At 42.4% G+C, this 21,436-nt stretch overlaps 1 protein-coding gene across 2 annotated transcripts in view; it reads left to right on the top strand.

Moving 5' to 3' along the window:
* LOC142383619 (nuclear factor of activated T-cells, cytoplasmic 3-like) overlaps window positions 1–21,436 on the top strand; it is a 33,983-nt gene that overhangs the window by 5,935 nt on the left and 6,612 nt on the right. For both annotated transcript variants that reach the window (XM_075469221.1, XM_075469222.1), the window contains exons 3-9: window positions 902–1,300; window positions 2,920–3,082; window positions 12,660–12,859; window positions 14,118–14,290; window positions 14,418–14,558; window positions 14,672–14,727; window positions 17,705–18,401. In XM_075469221.1, the coding sequence (XP_075325336.1) occupies window positions 902–1,300; window positions 2,920–3,082; window positions 12,660–12,859; window positions 14,118–14,290; window positions 14,418–14,558; window positions 14,672–14,727; window positions 17,705–18,401 (1,829 nt within the window). The remainder of the gene's footprint in view (window positions 1–901; window positions 1,301–2,919; window positions 3,083–12,659; window positions 12,860–14,117; window positions 14,291–14,417; window positions 14,559–14,671; window positions 14,728–17,704; window positions 18,402–21,436) is intronic.

Here is a 21,436-nt window from a genome sequence, read left to right as displayed (position 1 = left end):
CAGCCTTCTAAAACCTGAGACACCTTAGACAGTCAAAGAAAAACATTTTATTTCTCATTCAGCAGCTGAATAATCTACAAGCATTAAATAAAAAGCACTTCAGAAGCGTCATGTTTGTCAGTATTTTTTTAAATGCATCTCTAGCAGTTACTAATCCCCTAAAAACTCATCCCTGTTTATCAGAATTGTACATATTCAAGTTTTTGCCATGAAAAACTCTCATGGCCTATGATTCTACTCCTTTTTCATTATTCTGTCAACGGGGATTCATGAATGCAGCTGTCAGCTGCTGCTTTTTGGCCCTTCACATTTCAGTAGTTCCTTATGATACATGCAATATAACTGTGATCCTCAACCCACAAGCAGTAAGGGTTCCTCCGAACTTCAGTGTGGAGCATACGGCCTACGTGACCTCGTGTTTCTGAGACTTTAGGGGAAGCTCTGCATATTCAAAGCAGCGATGGCCCTGATGCAGATTTTGCTCATAACATGTCTTGGAACACATGGAAAGCATCTTATCAATAAGTTAACAAGGTTGAAAACTGGAGGGCATTGATTGATATGTTGATGCAGCATGAACGTTGCATGCAGGTGTAAAAGATAACAGCACCCAAATGGGGCATTCTGTAAGAATAAGTTATTTAGAAGTAGTAATGAAATATCTGAGTTCTATTTTATTATTACAATAAATGACAAAAATAACCTGAAACTGATTATATGCACACATACCAAAACATTGAAAAATGTCAAAGTATTTTTTTTTATTTCTAAACTTTGATGAGCTGTTTTTACAGTGTACGAAGAAAACAGAGCATTTAGTTCTGTACAGAAAGCCTTCTTTTGTTTTTGTTCTTTTGTTGGATTTGTAAGTGAACAGTTCATAATTGATATCCTCTCTCAGGCCGTCATCCAGACCAACTTCCCCTTGTGGGAAGAGACGCCACTCCAGTGCTGATCCTCACGCCGGTTCACCCACTCCTCATCACTCAGCCAGTCCCACTCCAGGCACCTCACCGCGGGGTAGCGTGACAGATGATACCTGGTTGGGAAGCCCTGCCAGCGCGCTTGGACCCCTCCTCATCTCTGGTTACCAGGAGCTTGATGTCCCCTCCAAAACCAGAAGGACATCAGGAAGCCAGCTTGGCCTCTTGTCCTGTCAAGGAGAACCCGGTCTTGAATCCTTCCAGGATTCTCCTGAAGAGGAAGGACGAGAAAAAGATGGCCTAGCAGAACTCTTCCTTCAGGTGCCTTCCCACTTCAGCTGGAACAAACCTAAACCTGGAAACCCTCCATTGTTCAGGTTGGCATTATTATCAATGATTAACATATTATTTAATGAAACTTGTAAAACATTCCTCATAAAGGGTAGTGTTCCTCATAGTTTAACATACTAAGAAACATGCACATTTAAAAGTATCATCAGCCTAATTCTGACCAAAGTTAACAAAACCCACATACTGGCCCCTCTGAAGCTCCGTAGTTAACCCTTCGTCTCTTTGTATCTTAGTATTAGCTTGTTTAATCTGCAGAAATAAACTAGACGTAAGAACATCCCTTTGAAGTGTTTTGGAGTTTTGTGCTGTGGTACGAAAGTCGTTATTTTTCTGGAATCTGCTGATGAAATGGTTCAGAAATGAAAAGGTTAACCTAAAACAGTGAATTGTATTTTTGTACGTCTTTGACATCTTCAGTGTTGTCTGAGTCTTAACAAACTCGATCACTATTAAAAACATTTATGTGGAAAAATTCCTTCACAGCTATTCCAGTCCCCATCATCAGATGGACCTCCATCAGTACCCTATTTTTGATATGTAGTTACTGTATGTTTTGAGGAGGCACACGTCACCCATGCTGTAACCTTAAATTGTAACCTTTGAGCCTACTTACGAGTTCGATGTAAGGTTTTAAAACAAATCCTGAACAAGTTAAGTCAATGAAACTTACTTGTGTAGCACAAACAAACAAATGTCACCCAAAGTGTTTTCAATTCAATTCAGTTTTATTTATATAGCGCCAAATTACAACAAATGTCATCTCGAGGCACTTAAATAGTATAGTCCAATTCAAGCCAATTGGAATTCAATTCATTGTAATCATAATTATTTTCAAAATAATCCAATTCATTCATACAGAGCCAATTCAAAAACAACTTCCTAGCTAAGAAAACCAACAGATTGCGCCGAAACTTGTCTTCAGTCCAATCAGCATAATGACTGAGAGCAGCATCCCAGAATGTTATTGAATAGGAGGATCTGAGTGCCCTTCAAAGCTCTTAAACTTTAAGCTTTTCAGAAAAGTAAAGTTGTGCAAGGTTTTAAAACCAATTTACTAACTTTCCAGGGTTTGAATCCCATTCCTACTTATCTTAACCTCTTCTATTTCTACCCCCTACCCGAACCAGGGTTTGAATCCCATTCCCGCTTATCTTACCTCTTTTATTTCTCCCCCTACCCGAACCAGGGTTTGAATCCCCACCCCGCTGTGACTGGTGTGCAGTTGGTGAGAGACTGGGGTAGCTTATGGTTGTGGAAAAAAAGATGGTTGTTGTGGTGTGAGGAGCAGTGATGGCTGGCATTAGGGGGGTGACTCTGGGACGCCAGTGATCACTGTTTAGCCTCCTGGAGGTGTCGTGGGCCAAAGTAGATGAAACACTGATGAAAGGAGGTTCCCAGCTGTTAACCTCAATGACATGTTGGTCAGCACTGCTCACTGATCAATGTAGGGATTATAGGGAATTATTCACTGAGTCTGGTCCATTTGTGTTTCGCTTGAATGTCAGAGTTTTGGTGAAATGTGAATGATAGCTCAACAGGTAGTAGTGGTTATAATGTTTTGGCTCATCCGTTTATATCTAGCTTAAGAAGCTTGAGAAATGGCTACTGTCATACAGTAACTGGCCATTATGTGTCTTTTCCCTAGGACCTCATCACCCCCTCCTTTTGACTGGCCTCTGCCCAACCAGTATGACCATATTGAGCTGAAACTGGAGGTCCAGCCCAAGTCGTACCACAGGGCGCATTACGAGACGGAGGGCAGCAGAGGATCCATTAAGGCAGCTAGTGGGGGACATCCTGTCATCAGGGTAAGTCCTTGCTTCTGACTGTCACTTACTGAGTTTACTTACACATCAGCCTGAGTTTTCTCTGAAATGTGCAAGTTTTCCTTCATGTATTGTTCTTGAGCAATTTTAATCTTTTTTTAATTAAAGGTTACTTCATACTTAATGAAACTTGAGACTGACCTCTGTTGTGAGGTTTTTCCTGCCCCAGAAGCTTTAAATGTCCATGAAACCCTAGGATCAAATTTGTGAATTGCTTTGGGTATTGTGTATTTCTCCACAGCTTTAACCTACAGCACAATTAGATTTCCACAAATCTTAGAAAAAGTACCCTTATATACTGTTCATCTTGTGCAGCTCTCTGGTCACTGTGGCTGTTTTTAAATGCACCATAAAAATTAACCTTGACTTGAACCTTGTTATAACCTTTAAATTTCTCTGAGTTTTCCTCTTTTAGAAAGCCATTGGTGATATCTGACTCCCGCAGCACATTTTATTGCTGTTCTTGTTAATATCCTAATCATCTAACTCACTTTAAACCTCTCTATAGCCACATTCGGACAGAGCCGTTCTAAGAACGCAGTTCTAAGAACGGTGAACCTCGAATTTCGTTCTGATAGTTGTCCTTCCCCAGCGGAACTGTTTCAGTCTGCATTCGCACATGAGTCCGGACCAGGTTGGGACTGATGCGATGCAGCCATCTGCGACAGCGACGTGTTACTTTAGCGCCACATTCAACAACAAAACAAAACAAACAAAACCCGGTAAAAGTAAGGAGAGAAGAAAACACCCCTAAGAAGCTAACATGGAGAGCGGGGAGGCCACCGTGTTCATGGTCTGCATGATGGTGATATTAATCATGGACGATCACATCGGGCGTCTAACATGGAGGCTGGAAGAGCTCACAGAGAGAGTCAGGAGACGAAGGATGGAGCGCAGGCCATACTTCTTGGTTTCATGAAGGAAGGAGAGCAGAGCAGAGCAGACAAAGGAGACCACGTGGAGGTTTAACTTATTAAACACGCCAAGGTTGTGTCCGTGTCGTATGAGGAAACATTTCAGCCTGACAGCATGACAAGGGGCGGAGCTACCGACCAGCAAGGGGCGGAGCCACCAACCACCAAACACCTCCGTCAGATGTGTTCCTATGGAACCCAGAACAGACCCAGCTGAGGAGAAGGAGCTGAAATGGTTCCAGGAACTGAGGGCCATGGTCCCGAGTTCCTGTATGTGCGAATGCAGGAAAAAACGGCCCTGTGGATTAAAAGGTTATTAGAACTGCCAAAGGTTCCTACAGTGCAAATGCGGCTTATAAAGAACTTTGCTGCTCTGTTAAGAGAACAGATCAATTGTTTCAACAGTTAAATGCTTTAATGAGATCACATACTGATGATAAATATTAACTCAGAACTGGTGAAAACATCATCTCTGTCTCTTTACAGCTTGTCAACAGATTTAATGATTTCTTTATTTAAGCTGTTAAAGATCTGACAATGATATTTCCTTCTGATAGAACTTATAGAAATGCTATAATCTCTGATTATTGTGATATCAGTTCCTTTAATATTAGGGAAGTTAACCAATCAGATGTAATGAAATCAATCAATATGTTAAATTCTACATTTTCAGCTCATGTTTCTAGTAAAACCTGTGATATTGTTGCAGAAGAGCTAACCTCAAATTCAGAAAAAGTATCAGCTTGTCTTGGTGATTAAAAACCATCTGCACCTGAATGTCAGAATGAAAGGTGATCTCACTGAGCAAGAAGCAGAGCAGAAACATTTAGATCAGATTTAGATTTTTAAAGTCATGTTAATATGATCTCTAGGTAATAAAGGCTAACCTTTACTGCTTTAAGATGACAAATCCTGATACGTTCACATTTGTCATGTGGTTTCACTGGCGGGTCTCTGACCTGCTTCAGGTGGAAATTATAAAGTCTCAGTTTGTAAAACATCTTTTGTTCACAGTTTTTCTGGGAAAGGAGCAAAGATTTTAAATGCTTTAAATCTTCTGAACTTTCACTAACTTTAATTGTGTTCTTAACTGGATTTATTTTGGACATTTTATTACTTCCTATCTCAACACTGTGAACTGTTTTCAGGTAATCCATGTACTTTGGTGTCTCTCCCAATCAAATACATTTTTAAATAAATAAATGAATTAATAAGAATTGCTCTAGTAAAAAAACTTAACTTCTATTTTTATTGTGAACTAATCTACTAAGTAACTATGTGTAACTCTGGTACTCTGAGGCCAATGATCAACCAACACTCAGCATCTGTAGATAAACTTATAGTTTCGACTATCCTCACTCTCGGCTGAATGAGAGAAGAAGGATGCCGGGTTGAGATAGCTTTATGCTAAGTCACCATGACCAAAGCAAAGGAGCCTCAGCTCAACCTTTCCCTATGATCTGGGCAGTCCCAGATGCCTTCAATAGGATCAATGCACAACAACCTTTTACTAATCTGGTCAAAGCAACAACAACCACAGCTCTAAGTTACCCAACTTTAATCACCATCATTGTGAATTTTGTTTCTGTTATTTCATCAAATGTTGTGGATTTAAAGAAAGGAGCCTCTGTGGTTATTTTCCCCAGGGTGGGGCCTGTTAAGAATCAGAATCAAGTTTATTGCCAAGTAGGTTTGCACTTATAAGGAATTTGAATCGTACCAAAGTTGACAGGTATGCCATGAGCCTGCTCCTCCTCCGCATTCTGGCTCATCGCTCCCGTATCTCCCTCCTCAACCTCCTCAACCTCACCGCTTCCTCTTCAGCTCTAAAACAAAGCATTCCAACAGCAGCTGCAAGCACAGCTCGGTCCATTTTCAATCTTATTTAGAAATTTTGAATTTTCTTTGCTGTTAAAATAAGACACAGGCAGCGATGAACAGAAAAAAAAAATCTTTTTTGCGGCCACGTTGACGTCTTTTTTTTTTTCTTCTTTTTTTGGGGGGGCTTTTGATGCCTTTAATGATAGGACAGTTGGAGAGAGACAGGAATACAAGGGGCAGAGAGAGAGGGGAGACATGCAGCAAAGGGCCGCTTGGTGCGGGATTCGAACCGGGGCCCGCTGCAGCGAGGACTATAGCCTCTGTACATGGGGCGGCTGCTTAACCCACTACGCCACCGACCGCCCCCACGTCGATGTCTTTTACGTCATCAAGTACGCTTCCGTTCCAAATGCAAAATGAGCGTATTTGCGTACTCAGAAGTCCGTACTTCCGACAAGTCCATACTTGTAAGTACACAAGTACGTAGTTCGCACACTTGGTATTGAGAAACGGCTTCAGTGTCAGGGGGGGGTGGCGGTTTATAAGGCTAGTAGCAGATGGGAAGAAACTTTTCTTGCAGCGTGAGGTTTTGGTCCTGATGGACCGAGAGCCTCCAGCCAGAGGGGAGCGTCTGAAAGAGTTTGTGACCGGGGTGGGATGGATCAGCCACAATCTTCCCTGCACGCCTCAGAGTTCTGGAAAGATTGAAGATTGCAGCCAATCACCTTCTCTGCAGACTGAATGACACGCTGCAGTCCTTGGTGGTGGCAGCAGCGTACCAGATGGGGATGGAAGAGGTGAGGATGGACTCAATGATGGAGGAGTAGAAGTGCATCATCATTGTCCTTGGCAGGTTGAATTTCTTCAGCTGCCGCAGGAAGTACATCCTCTGCTAGGCTTTCTTCTTTTTTATTCTTTCCTCCACTGTCTGCATATATTTGAATGGTTGATGACAAGGTCTGACAAGAAACAATTTTCTTATAGATACAATTTAATCTTGCATTTTTCTTGTGCATAGGTGCAAGTGATGGTGAGTGTGTCCTTAACCAGCTCTCTTAGACCATCTAATCTAACAAGCTTTATTGATTCAAAAAAGCTTGATTTAGTGAGAGAGGACTAAAATCGCCAACAGTGGAACACAAAAGGACAGGCCAGATAAAGACAATAGACAGAAAACAGACAATGACAAGTGTGTGTTTAAGGTGTACTGTAGTGTGTATAGATGAATGTGTGGACATTTGTGTTGTGGTCTGTAAGTAACCCCCTTATCCACCAAAAAAAATAAAGCCTTCCAGCAGTCAGATATAAAGCAGTGATGTTGACCTTCAAAACTTATTCAGCATCAACCAGTGACCACAGCCAGTGGCAGACTGGATCACAGCTGGTGCTGGTGTGTTGAGCCAGTGAAAAAGGACCAGCCCAGAATCCAGGAAAGACACCAACCAGTACATCCTGAGTTAACCAGCGGGTATGGTAGGGTAAGGGGAGGGTAGCATCCCGGTCTCCCACACCCGCATCGTCTGGCGGGGCTTGGTGGAAAAGCACCAATGGGAGGGTAAAACCCACAGCGTCCCCCCGTGACATCACCGCACCGGGAACATGGGACGCCCCCCACCACCACGGTCCCCCAAGAGTCGTACTCCCACACACAACCGGGCAAGCCAGGGGGACACAGAGGGGGGGAGATCGAGGTGATGGAAAGCATCTAGCAGGTTCAACTTACCTGTCCCCCGCCACACCGAGCAGGTCCACACCCCAGCAGCCTCGAGACCCTAACCCATAACCTATGTGTTGATGACGTCAAGTTTAGGCAGTTTTCAAACTACCAGATCAGAAAACAAAATGTGCTACCAAAACCCATCCTGTGTGAACCCCAACTAAGTGAGTAAGGATAGGTGATGCTTTAAAATTGGAAGGCAGGAGAAGGTGGGGGGAAAGGAGGACACTTCCTATGCTCCTCAGCCCCCCTTTCCCACAGAGCCCCCCACCCTCAAGCCAGCACCTCTAACCCTATCGTGCTATGGTGTGTGCCCTATGTGTAATAACTCTGAAGCTGGTGAGGTGCATTAAAAGAAGCGTGACGTAAACCCACATCAGAGAGACACAGGAATAGAAAAGTATTAAAGTATTCAAAGGCCCCAATGCAATAAAACCCAAACCAGCAACATAAACCAGAAACAGGCCTAACTAGGTTATTAACAAAAACATTGTCAAGTAAATACATGATAAATAAACTGAACAAGGCTAAACACACCATCAGAGAGCATTTATGTGGAAATAAAAATGTATAATGTAAGTTTATTTATTCTCTTTTATTTCTTCCAAGTCCTTCGTGTAATAGCATATATATCAGTAGTCAGCAGTGATGGTGTTTTTATGTGTGTGTGTGTGTGTGTGGTCATATATCTACTTATTATTATCTATTCCTATTAATTGAGATCAGTTCTGAAGTTCACTTAAATTTCATTTTCTGAATTTTAGTGGAATGCAAATAAAAAAATCTTTTCCTAAAAATAATTTTCTTACACAGGAACACACAAAAAAAACTCCACCTAACACAAGCCATAAAGACTAACCAAAGAAGAACAGAACACATACAGCACACACAGCAACCCAGAAAAACCCAGTAAAGCTCAACAGATGTTAAAGAAATCAGGAAAACAAAGTACAGCCTCAAACTCACAGACCATCACTGTAGCAACACCCTATTCCATCATTTTAGCTACACAGCTCTGTTATTCCAGTTTATCACCTACAGAATCCACCTTTAACCTCTGAACTTTTTTCTCACACATCTCAGACCCACTCACCAGACTGAAAGAAACAACTTAGACTTACCTTCATTTTACTGACACAGACTTTCATTTAAATTTTCATTCAGAACGAGAAATACATTAAATATGTGTTAATGTCGTGTGTGTGTGTGTGTGTGTGTGTGTGTGTGTGTGTGTGTGTGTGTGTGTGTGTATTCAGCCAAATACAATCCAAAAACACATAGACCATTACTGTGTCTGCAATTACACGAGTGGATATAAAAGCATGCGCAAAGTGGTGCAATGCACACCATTAAAAACAATGGCTGCTTTAGCAGTATTAGAAGACGTCATGTATTAGCAGTATTCCATGATTCACTGAAGAGATAAAATTGTGTACACTAAGGGCAGCCTTTTTTATGCTCTACCTAGTGGATCCATTGGATCACAAAACATTGACAGGCTGACACTATTAAAGTCCCTTCAAGGCCTTGTATGTAACAGACACCAGCAGGGCTATTCTGGGTGACACATTTGCAGGCCTACACTTATGATATATGAGCTTCTTTGAGATAAATGTGTTAAAACACAGTGTGAACTGTCAAGACAGGGACAGCTTGTTAACACTGGGTTACACAGGAAATAAATAATCACACTAATGGCTTGTATCTACCTGTGTGTGTGAAATTCAGAAGGCAAAGCAAATTTGTGCTTTTGAAATGAGCATAGAGCATAATAAAAGCAAAAAGCATTAAAAGACGAAGAAGTAACATCTGATAAAGGAAACAGCACAAATCATATAAGAAAAATAATAAAATCAGAAAATACTTTAAACTGAATTTAATTTAAATTGAATTAAGTGACTATTTGCTTTGATCGCAAGAAGAAAATGATATTGGAATGTTGGAAGTGTAGCAGTGGGGGAGACAGGGTTGAAATCTCCATAGATCACCATAAATACCTTGAGGTTTTGTGTTTGTAGCTTGGTAACAACTGAGCTGATGACTTCACATGCAGCTTTAACAAGAAACACAGGTGAACTCAGTAGACAACATGGACAAAAAACTGACAAACAACAGTATGGGTTTCATATATGTGCTTTCTTGGTAACATGTCCAGGAATCCACTATCCTGTTGAGAACATCACTCTTCCTTAACTGTCACTTTTTTTAAGTGGTCTCTCAATGGCTTTTAAATCTGAAAGCTGGATAGAGGTCCCATTTCTGGGGCTGAGGTTGCCGAGGTGGTCAAAAAACTCCTCTGTGACAAGGCCCCGGGGGTGGATGAAGTCCGTCCTGAGTTCCTCAAGGCTCTGGATGTTGTGGGGCTGTCTTGGTTGACACGCCTCTGCAGCATCGTGTGGACATCGGGGGCAGTGCCTCTGGACTGGCAGATCGGGGTGGTGGTCCCCCTCTTTAAAAAGGGGGACCGGAGGATGTGTTCCAACTATAGGGGGATCACACTCCTCAGCCTCCCTGGTAAGGTCTATTCGGGGGTACTGGAGAGGAGGATCCGCCGGATAGTTGAATCTCGGATTCGGGAGGTGCAGTGTGGTTTTCGTCCTGGCCGTGGAACAGTGGACCAGCTCTATACCCTCCGCAGGATCCTGGAGGGTGCATGGGAGTTCGCCCAACCGGTCTACATGTGTTTTGTGGACTTGGAGAAGGCATTCGACCGTGTCCCTCGGGGACTCTTGTGGGGGGTGCTCCGGGAGTATGGAGTGCCGGACTCCTTGATATGGGCTGTTCGGTCTCTGTATGACCGGTGTCAGAGTTTGGTCCGCATTGCCGGCAGTAAGTCGGACATGTTTCTTGTGAGGGTTGGACTCCGTCAGGGCTGCCCTTTATCACCAATTCTGTTCATAATTTTTATGGACAGAATTTCTAGGCGCAGCCAGGGCGTCGAGGGGGTCCGTTTTGGCGACCTCAGAATCGGGTCTCTGCTCTTTGCGGACGATGTGGTTCTGTTGGCGTCGTCGGGCCATGACCTTCAGCTCTCACTGGAGCGGTTCGCAGCCGAGTGTGAAGCGGTTGGGATGAGAATCAGCACCTCCAAATCCAAGACCATGGTCTTCGGCCGGAAAAGGGTGGAATGCTCTCTCCGGGTCGGGAATGAGATCCTTCCCCAAGTGGAGGAGTTCAAGTATCTCGGGGTCTTGTTCACGAGTGAGGGACGAATGGAGCAGGAGATTGACAGACGGATCGGTGCGGCGTCTGCAGTGATGCGGGCTCTGCACCGGCCCATCGTGGTGAAGAAGGAGCTGAGCCAGAAGGCCAAGCTCTCGATTTACCGGTCAATCTATGTTCCTACCCTCACCTATGGTCACGAGCTGTGGGTAGTGACCGAAAGAACGAGATCGCGAATACAAGCAGCCGAAATGAGTTTCCTCCGCAGGGTGTCTGGGCTCTCCCTTAGAAATAGGGTGAGAAGCTCGGTCATCCGGGAGGGGCTCAGAGTAGAACCGCTGCTCCTCCGCATCGAGAGGAGTCAGATGAGGTGGCTCGGGCATCTGGTTAGGATGCCTCCTGGACGCCTCCCCGGTGAGGTGTTCCGGGCCCGTCCCACTGGGAGGAGGCCCCGGGGAAGACCCAGGACACGTTGGAGAGACTATGTTTCTCGGCTGGCCTGGGAACGCCTCGGGGTCCCCCCAGAAGAGCTGGAGGAAGTGGCCGGGGACAGGGACGTCTGGGTCTCTTTGCTCAAGCTGCTGCCCCCGCGACCCGACCCCCGGAGAAGCGGAAGATGATGGATGGATAGAGGGGCTTTGGGGTCTGGAATATGGTTCAGTCACGTCTCGGTGAAAACCATTATGCTGCACTCCCAAATTTCCTGCTGCGTCCTTGTTAGTACTCCAAGCTAGTCCAAATTTATCTGACAAAGTTTTCAAATTACCCATGTCAATCAAGGGCAGAAATGGTTTGATCTTAGCCCTTGCTCTCAGTTTTTTTTTGTTGTGTTTTAAGTCTGGACTTAAAGTAACTTGAGACCTTTTGGCAAGAGTTTTACTCTTTGGCTCCCCCAAAAGTTGTGATATGTAACATCACCATCATAAAAACAAATTTATGTGCAAGTCCTGCAAAAGTACAGCCAGACACATGAATTTGTTGCCAAGTTGAAGAGGTCACAAAGACGGCATTAAAAAGCCACAAAAAATATCAATAGACCATAAAACAAAACGTGGTGGTTCAAGTCTGGAAACCAAAGTTTTAAACTTGTAAACTTAAACTTTAAACTTAAACTGTATCTTAGCCACCGGGTATTCCAGTGCAGTCTCAGGCCTGGGAATGTACATAGCAAAAGTCAATTTACTTCTAAATAAGTCAGAAGCACATCGTTTTTTAAAGGATCGGAATCTTCTCTAGTGTTGCTTTCAATGAACTGACATTCCTTGCAGACATTATATGTTCAGGAATTTCGTTGGACAGGTAGAGAGCATGAAAGCCAAACACTGCTTCAGCTTGCTTAGTAATGATCCTAGGAATACTGAGTAAATCTGACCCAGAAGACCTAAGGGACCTAGGTGTAAATCAGAAAAGTTTTTCATCCAAAAAACATTTTCTAGTGTTCTATGGACAAGTGGAAATGTCTTAAAATCTATTTTTTGACATGCAGGGTGCCGGCGAATTGAATCAAGGACTGATGTAATGTACTCCACTTTCTTGGTGTTGTTGAGAATTCTGGCAGCAAGATTAAATATTTATAGAAATCTGGATGAATGCATGAGCCAGCTTTTCCTTGTCTGGAAAGACGTTACTTGATTCCTGCTATGTTTTTAAGGTAGTAGAATGCTGACTTTATTGTATTCTTTACATGACCATGGAATTTGAGGTCATCGTCCATGAACATGCCAAGACTTTTGGCTTGATGTGTACATTTTAGGGAAATGAGTCCATGGTAAGCAAGAGCCACGATCTATGAATTAAACATAGTGACTAAAGCATATACATCTTAAATTGTGTGCAATCCATATTTTATTTTCTCAATGAACCTGACCATTCTATATGTCAATTGCTCTGACACACTTAAAACTGTTATTATTTGCTCATTGTTGTTTGCTTTCTTTCATCGCAGGTAAATGGGTACAGTGAACAGCCAGTCAGCCTGCTGTTATTTATTGGCACTGCGGACGAAAGATATCTCCGTCCTCATCCCTTCTACCAGGTCCACCGAGTGACAGGAAAAACAGTCACCACAATCTGCCAAGAGAAAATAATGGCTTGCACCAAAGTCCTTGAGATCCCTCTGCTTCCAGAAAACAACATGTCCACCAGGTATCATAAGCCAAATGGGACGGGGTGGGGGAGCAGCTTAACAAAGCACGCAGGAGGCAGCACACGATGCAGAAATGATGTTTTGGAATTTTCTGTTTTCTTTACAACACGTTGAGAATAGCCTTATCGTGGGGACATGATTATTGCACGTATCGGTACATATCCACCGCTGCGGGGAGTGAGCTGAAAGTAGCATACCTGTCAGCAGAAAGGACAACCTTACACGAGCGCACACGCAAACACTCAGCAGCAACAAATGCCCCGGAATGTTTGCCCCGGAAAAAAAGGGTCCTGGGTAGATCATTTCTGCAAATGTTGAAGAGATTTGCTTTCTCACACGTTACCGCTTCGGAACATCTTTAGAACATTTAAGGACTCAAGTGCATGTGTGAAAACAACTAGAGGCAACAATAACTTTTTCTTAGAATTTATTTTAAAGGGCAGCCTGAGATCTGAAGACAACTGTATGAATAGCAGCACTACATTCTTTGATATTATGTATTTACTTCTGAGACGACTCAGAACTTCTGACTGCAATTACTTATTCCTCCAGTCAAACTGGTTCACTCTTCTGCATGAAGATGACACACTGTGTCACTAGTTAGATTGTCAGATGTTATTATAGATAGCTGTACTATGCTTCACTAGTAGTTGTAAACAAATAAAGAATCACTATTATCTGTATCACTAACAGCTATACAAGTTTGAAAAAGGTAGGCTGGCAGGTACACTTGTGGTAGTATCTTTAGTTCCAGCAGTGGTAGTTGCATTAGTAGAACTCGCAGTATATAGCTTTGGCATTTCAAAGATTTACTGAAAATGGAAAAGTCAAAGGGATGTTGTAAATATCTTAAGGTCAAGAGAAGAGTGTTACAGCCACCTATTGTAGTGCATAATAAAAGCTTGCTAAGTTCTTCTTTTCAAATACATCATTTAAATGTAGGTAAACTGTGATTATGTTTAACAGAACTCTAATTTAGTGTATCTTCTCCTGTTAACAATATTCCTCTCTGCATCATGTTTGAGCAGTTTGTCTTCCTTTTTTACTGCATTTGAAACATAGACACATACAGTATTAAAAAGAAAAAAGGTCTCATCAGCATTTTAAAGGGGCAGAACATGCTAGAGAGGGAGGATCATTTATAAAAACCTTTATTTAGAGCCCCACATGCTGCAAAAAATCAACATGGTGTCTTGAAAGTAGAAGATCATAATAATACTTTATAAACAGTATATTTTTGCATTTCTTTTTCGGAAGCATCGACTGTACTGGTATCCTGAAGCTGCGTAATGCTGATATTGAGCTGAATAAAGGAGAAACCGATATAGGGCGGAAGAATACAAGGGTGCGAGTTGTGTTCAGAGTGGCTGTCCCTCATCAGGATGGCCAGATGCTGTGGCTGCAGACAGCATCTATTCCTGTGGAGTGTTGTAAGTAATCCAATGCAAAGCTGAACAAACATATTTTTTTCTTTTGTCAGTAACAAAATGACTGTGTCGTGAAACAAGGAGAAATGATGGGTACATTTAAATCCCAAAACAAGCTGTTGTTTCTCAGCCCAGCGATCAGGCCAGGAGTTTCCTCAGGTGGAGAACTTCAGTCCATCCAGCTGCTCTGTGGATGGTGGAGAAGAGCTACTAATCACAGGATCCAACATTTCTGCTCAGTCCAGAGTTATTTTCACAGAGAAGGGGCCTGGTAAATGTTTATACTCATTGTTTTCTGTTAAAAATAAAAATAATAAGATCTTTTTTTCTATTTCTATAATCTAAAAAGTGATATTTTTGAGTTTGCATGTTTTGTCCCTTCAGATGGAAGATCACTGTGGGAAATGGATGCCAGAGTTTTACCAGAAAAAAGTAATGAAGTAAGTAAAGAAATATCCAATATCAGAAAAAAGGATGTGATAAAAAAATATATGTTGCAATTAGAACAGCCTACTTCAAACAGTTTGCAGTAAATACAACACACATGCTGCATTCTATAGCAACATGCTGTATGAAACTGTTAAAAGAAAAGTAATAGTATTCTACAGTTAATCACTTCCTGTAAAAAGGATCAAATTTGATTATGACCCGCCCTATACTTTCCGGTGTATTATTTGATTGTTTTTTTTTTTCAAAATTTCAGCTGAACTTATGCAGAACAGCGGAGAGTGTTTGCTCGGGCCAGTAAGGCTCTCCCCAGCTTCTGTTATTACAGGAAACATCTTGAATGTTATTCCAATAGCACTTCATGTGAACTTGAAAGTGTTGCGAACAGTGTAGGACGACTTATTGAGGGTCATAAATGACAAAAAATGAATAATAATAATAATAATAATAATTATAGATTAGATTTTATTAAATTCATTTCATTTTTCATTTAGTCTCCCATTTATGTAAATATGTTTTTTAATCTATGTTTTGAACATATCAGTTATACATGTTATGGTCAAAACTAACTCCATCTTGATCATCTACATGAGTTGATAAGGGGGGGTGAAAAAATGTATTTGTATTACCTGATTTTATAAAGTCACACTGGATACTATTTTGCATAATATCTATAGACTTTATCATAAGTTTGAATTTAAAGATGACATATTTTGCCATTTTATACTTTTTTTTTTTTAACAAATTGACACAATTTGATTGAGATGTATGAGGAGGCTTTGGTTTAAGCACAGTAGCTTTTGTCTCAGCGCTGTTTTCACAGCCGTCTGTTAAGAGTCTGTATGAGAGGGTCGAGACTTTCTCAACCACGCCTACACTCCACCCTTTTGGTGAGGTCAGCAGTTTTACAGTTGCTGGTGATTTCAGACACCCTTTTATATGCTCGCAAAAACAGGAAAAAGAGATTTTCCTTAATATGTCACCTTTGAAGACAGAAATGTACCGTTCTTGCATTGGTAAGTTTAGTAAAGCAAAACATCTAAATATGCTTTCAACCCTGCTGCTGTGATGATTTTGTTCCATTTCTGTTAGATTTTAAAAATACATTTAAAAAGACGTCGTATGGGCTAGTATGTCTGTTGATGATCTGTTGCATAATAAGCAAAGGGATTCGTGAGATGGCATTGAGTATTTTAGATAAGATGTTGATCAGCAATTTACTGAAATTTTTTAAACCACAAAATTGCAAACCAGAGCGTGAATCTTGTCCATGTAAAAGAGCTAAACGAGTGCTAATTCTCATTGATAAGGAGTGAGTTGGTTCAGGGCAGCTGTCCCGCTCCAGAGTAGTCACCCACACTTAAATATTCCCACAGCCATCTTTCACTGGAACTTTGATGCACTTTGTTTCAGACCTGGACTTGAAGGAGGACTCAGATGCAGAGAATCCAATTAGGCAGATTTTATTTATATATATTTACCTCAAATACAAAGTGATAAAATAAAAAACTATGAAAATGTTATTCTATATATTCTACAAAACTTAATAGATAAAAGAGGAAAAAACAACAGAAACTCAACAGAAAGAGGAGGGCAATTAACTATAAACCAAAAATCACTCCCTAAGGAGGAAAAACAACTTCGTACTAGAAACAAAACAACTAAATGCACTCCTAAAAACCGGAGGCTCTACAAAATCTTCGAAAACCTGAGACTAGTTTATGTAACTTACAAACAAAAAAATCACTCGCAAGGAGGCAAAGAATAGTGGCTTAGTATTCGAACAAGCAAGGCAAGGTTTACTGTGACTGTGGCAGGCTCGAATGAACGACAGAACGAAACACTCAGGCACAAGACAAAGGGAGACGCAGACACATGAGGGCAACGGGAAACAGGTGGACACAATCAGGAATCAGGGAAGACACTCCAACGGGTGACACACGAGGAAGGGCAAGAGACCTGAAACAAGAGGAGAGTTACTCTTCAAAATAAAACAGGAAATGACAAAACATGGAGACAGGACAAAAAAACAACTTGACCTCACCGTGTGACACTTTGGTATCGTTCTTTTCCGTGCTTGCCTCTCAAATTCCTACAGGCTCTTACACACCAAGCCAATAATGGTCTGTCATGAATGTCTGGGGCATGTTAACACGTCTCTCTGGTCTTTGTGATGTTTTACTGTAACGTCAGCTATGTTATTTTTACTACTGTTGTTATGAAAAATCAGACATCACTCTGACCAAGAACTATGTTGGATAATACAAACTGAACTAATAATGACTCAGCTAATAATAATAAGTCAGTTTGTGACCTTTGTGAGTAGTTTATAGACTTTGCTGCCTCCGCGCTGCAGTTGCACATGTACAGTGCTTTGCAGTAGGAGGTAGTATTTGTGGTGTGTTTTAAGGGCTTCTTTTTTTCTCCACAGCTGCTGACGTGAAGAGACTTGTTTTTCTAAAATAACATTTTGTTCATTTGCAAATATGTCCGGATCTAACTTTACTTGATACATTTTGTATCTGTGTTGCTACTTTGGCTCGCAGTGAGCAAACAAATCTATCTATAAAAACCTTCATTCAAGCAATTATTTAAAGCTGAGACAATTCCTAATTGCTTCGATGAACAATCTGTCTTCTGACAGTTACAACAAATTCTGATTCTACATCTCCCATTATCATCATTATCAATATCTCCAAAAGCCGTATTTTACCACTTGTCCTTAGCACTTAGCCCTATCCCTCCATCATTTCAAGAGCTAGTGTGTGATCATTCTTTTGGAATCTAGGGAGATGACAGAGTGACAGACCGACCTAGCCCTAAAAAATGTTTTTTTAAGAGGCACACTCGAAAATTAGTGTTGTGAGAAAAACTGCCACAGTCCATTATGTAGGGTTGAAGGTGTGTGCCAAATTCTGGAAAGACACTGTACTGCTGCAGCGGTTCATGTTTTGTGTTTCTCTGTTTCAGTCCAGCATTGTGGTGGAGATCCCCCTTTACAGTAAGAAGACAGCGAGCCCAGTCCAAGTTCAGTTCTGTGTCTCCAACGGAAAGAGAAGAAGAAGCCTAATGCAAAGCTTCACTTACTTGCCTCGAGTCAGATGTGACCATCCTTCTACTGTGGGAGTCAAACAGGAGAGCAGATGCCAGTACCAGATCTCATACAATCCACCTGCTTTCTGTCCTGCCTCTGCTCAGGCACCCTCGCATGATGTGCTTAGGCCAGATGTGGTTGGTTATGATTCCTGTGACCTCCCAGTGCACTATGGTCTTCCTTCCCCAAACTCTGCTGGTCTCTGCCGTCCTCTTTCCAGCTCACTCCCCCTTCAAGACTCTGTAATGTTTCCTCAGACCTCCTCAGTTCCACATCAGACTTCGACCATGCCTCCTCAAACCATAACTTTCCCCATACAGATCCCCACAGTTCCTTCACAGGCTTCCTCTGTCCCTCCTCAAACCCTGAGTGTTCCTTGCCACACCTCCTCTGGTGAACCTCTGAGGAAACAGTCTCAATTTCTAAGTTACAATAGTACCTTCAAAACCCTCGCTGACCCCCAGAAGGACTCCCTGCTTTGTAGGCCAGGAGAAGTGCAGAGCATTAAGCAAGAGCCAGATGACCAGCCTCACCTTGGACCCTTGGGCCTCCGGGAAATCACACTGGATGATGGTAGGAAGCAGATTTTAAAGAAACAAACTCCTAAATAGTATATAAAAACGTCTTTACCGTGTTGCATATCATTATTGTACATGCTGAACTGCATATTTTAAACACTATGACATAAAAGTTACACGCGCTTCTGTGTAGCACACATAGCTCTGCTGAAAATGACATCATAAACACAAATGAATCAGGGTTGGAATGACTTTAAAAATTTACACTTTGCTTCAGGTTCTGCTTTTCAGGCCGCAGTTTGGTTCATACCGCATCATTATTATGGCCAAGTCCTTTCTTATTACTCTTTGAATGTATTTTCAGCACGAGGCCTTCCTGAACATTTTATTGTCAGCCAGGTCCCCGGTCAGAATGAACCCGTGTGTTAATAACACTGCTAATATAACTGAGCAGTGGTGATAATGACAATGCTGTAATGGTTGCTGCCTCATGCTCTTCTTTGTTAGCCTGTATACTCACTCATTAGTGATTCATTTTGATGAATGCATGTGTAACTGGGTGAATGAGAAACACAGTTGTAGATAAAGTTCATGGGCTGTGTGTAGCGTTTACCATTGCTTTTCACTGGCTACGTTGATGAAGATTCTCAGTCATAAGGCCAACTGGACTTCTTCTTGGATCTTGAAGACATTTCACCTCTCATCCTAAAGGCTTCTTTTGTTCGGAGCTGGATGGTGGGGAGTATCAGCTTAGAAGCAGAGAGGGTCACTGAACCCCCTGACTGACCAATGTGCATGTCGTTAGTCATTATCACCTATGAATTGGCTGACTGCCTGAAAGGGCGAGTTTCAGTTCCAAAGTGTGAATGATTGTGAAAGTGTCTGGAGAGGAGAGACAATTGTGCAGTGCAGGTGCTGTGAAGGTGGTACCTGAGACCACCTCCTCTGTTTGTCCTACACAGACGCTTTCTTTACTCTCAAACCATCTGTCTTCTCTGCTTGTGGAGTTGTCGTTTGGTCTCTTCCTTATAGAGGACCACACACTCTTTGCTGCGCTGCACCGCATACACGACACCACTCGGTTTGTGTTTGGTCCTTTGGGTGAAGCAGTCTCTGTCTGAGGGTGTTCTTGCGTTTGAAGCTCACTGGAATGTCATGTTTACAGGAGATCCTTCTCCACTTTCTCTGAGACTCCTGCCACATATGGAATTACAGTATGTTTGTGCCTGTTCTCCTTAGCTTCTCTCACAGTGAGGTTTGGTCCATTTGTCTTTGCTAGTTTGACAAAGGCCCAGTTTGGATATCCACATGTATGAAGAGCTTTCTTGGAGTGCTGATGTTCATTTTGTTTTCCCTCATTCAATTCGTTCATATAGAGCCAATTCAAAAACAATTTCCTAGCTAAGGAAACCAACAGATTGCACTGAAACTTGTCTTCAGTCCAATCTCCCGTCCTAAGCGTGCCTGAGGCGACTGTGGAGAGAAACGACTCCCTTTGAACAGGAAGAAACCTCTGGCAGAACCAGACTCAGGAAGGGTGGCCATCCGCCTCCACCAGCTGGGGTTTGAGAAGACAGAAAAGAGGGGACAACAAACACTGTAACACCATTCAAAGGATATCTGTTGGAACAGGGAAACACGAGTTAATGACCACAATAATGTCACATATACATAAAGAGAGTAAAGTGAGGAAAGGTGTGACAGATGAGGCCCCCCAGCAGTCTGGGCCTATAGCAGCTTAACTATGGGATGTTTCAGGATCACCTGAGCCATCCCTAACTATAAGCTTTATCAAAAAGGAAAGTTTTAAGCCTGGTCTTCACCCTGGTGAATGTATTGCCTAACAGCCATGCCAACGTAAAGCACGCATGGGAGTATATGGCCAGTGATGCTTGACAATGTTTGAAACTAACATACCTATTTACGTATGTGAGGGGAGTATAAATGAGCATTTAGAAGGTAGAGAGGGTGTCTGCTTCCTGAAGCCAAACTGGCAGCTGGTTCCACAGAGAGGGGCCTGATAACTGAAGGCTCTGCCTCCCAAACTGGCAGCTGGGTCCACAGAGAGGGGCCTGATAACTGAAGGCTCTGCCTCCAAAACTGGCAGCTGGTTCCACAGAGAGGGGCCTGATAACTGAAGGCTCTGCCTCCCAAACTGGCAGCTGGTTCCACAGAGAGGGACCTGATAACTGAAGGCTCTGCCTCCCAAACTGGCAGCTGGTTCCACAGAGAGGGACCTGATAACTGAAGGCTCTGCCTCCCAAACTGGCAGCTGTTTCCACAGAGAGGGACCTGATAACTGAAGGCTCTGCCTCCCAAACTGGCAGCTGGTTCCACAGAGAGGGGCCTGATAACTGAAGGCTCTGCCTCCCAAACTGGCAGCTGGTTCCACAGAGAGGGACCTGATAACTGAAGGCTCTGCCTCCCAAACTGGCAGCTGTTTCCACAGAGAGGGGCCTGATAACTGAAGGCTCTGCCTCCCAAACTGGCAGCTGGTTCCACAGAGAGGGGCCTGATAACTGAAGGCTCTGCCTCCCATTCTACTTTTAGAAACTCTGGGAACCTCAAGTAAACCTGCAGTTTGGGAACGAAGTGCTCTGTTAGGAAAATATCTTACAATGAGATCTTTAAGATATGATGGAGCTCGGTCATTAAGAGCTTTTTATGTAAGGAGAAGAATCTTAAATTCTATTCTGAATTTAACAGGGAGCCAATGAAGAGAAGCTAAAACTGGAGAAATATGATCTCTGCTGTTAGTTCTCATCAGAACTCTGGCTGCAGCATTTTGGATCAGCTGAAGGCTTTTCAGAGAATATGTGGGACAGCCCAATAATAAAGAATTACAGCAGTCCAATCCTGAAGTAACAAATGCATGGAGCAGTTTTTCCTGATTTTAACTAGAAACCTGTTTTATATGCGAGTCAAATGATAAATTCTGGTCAAAAATAACTCCAAGGTTCCTCACTGTAGAACTAGAAGCCAATGAAATACCATCTAGAGTAACTATATAGCTAGACAATTTCTCCCTGAAGCGCTCAGGTCCAAAGGGAACATGTATATCCACTCAGCTCCTGTGTGATGTTGCTTGTT

The sequence above is a fragment of the Odontesthes bonariensis genome, chromosome 7, assembly GCF_027942865.1.
Source record: "Odontesthes bonariensis isolate fOdoBon6 chromosome 7, fOdoBon6.hap1, whole genome shotgun sequence".
NCBI lineage: Eukaryota > Metazoa > Chordata > Actinopteri > Atheriniformes > Atherinopsidae > Odontesthes > Odontesthes bonariensis.
Note: the sequence above shows the minus strand (reverse complement) of the source record. Positions and strands in the feature narration are given on the sequence as shown.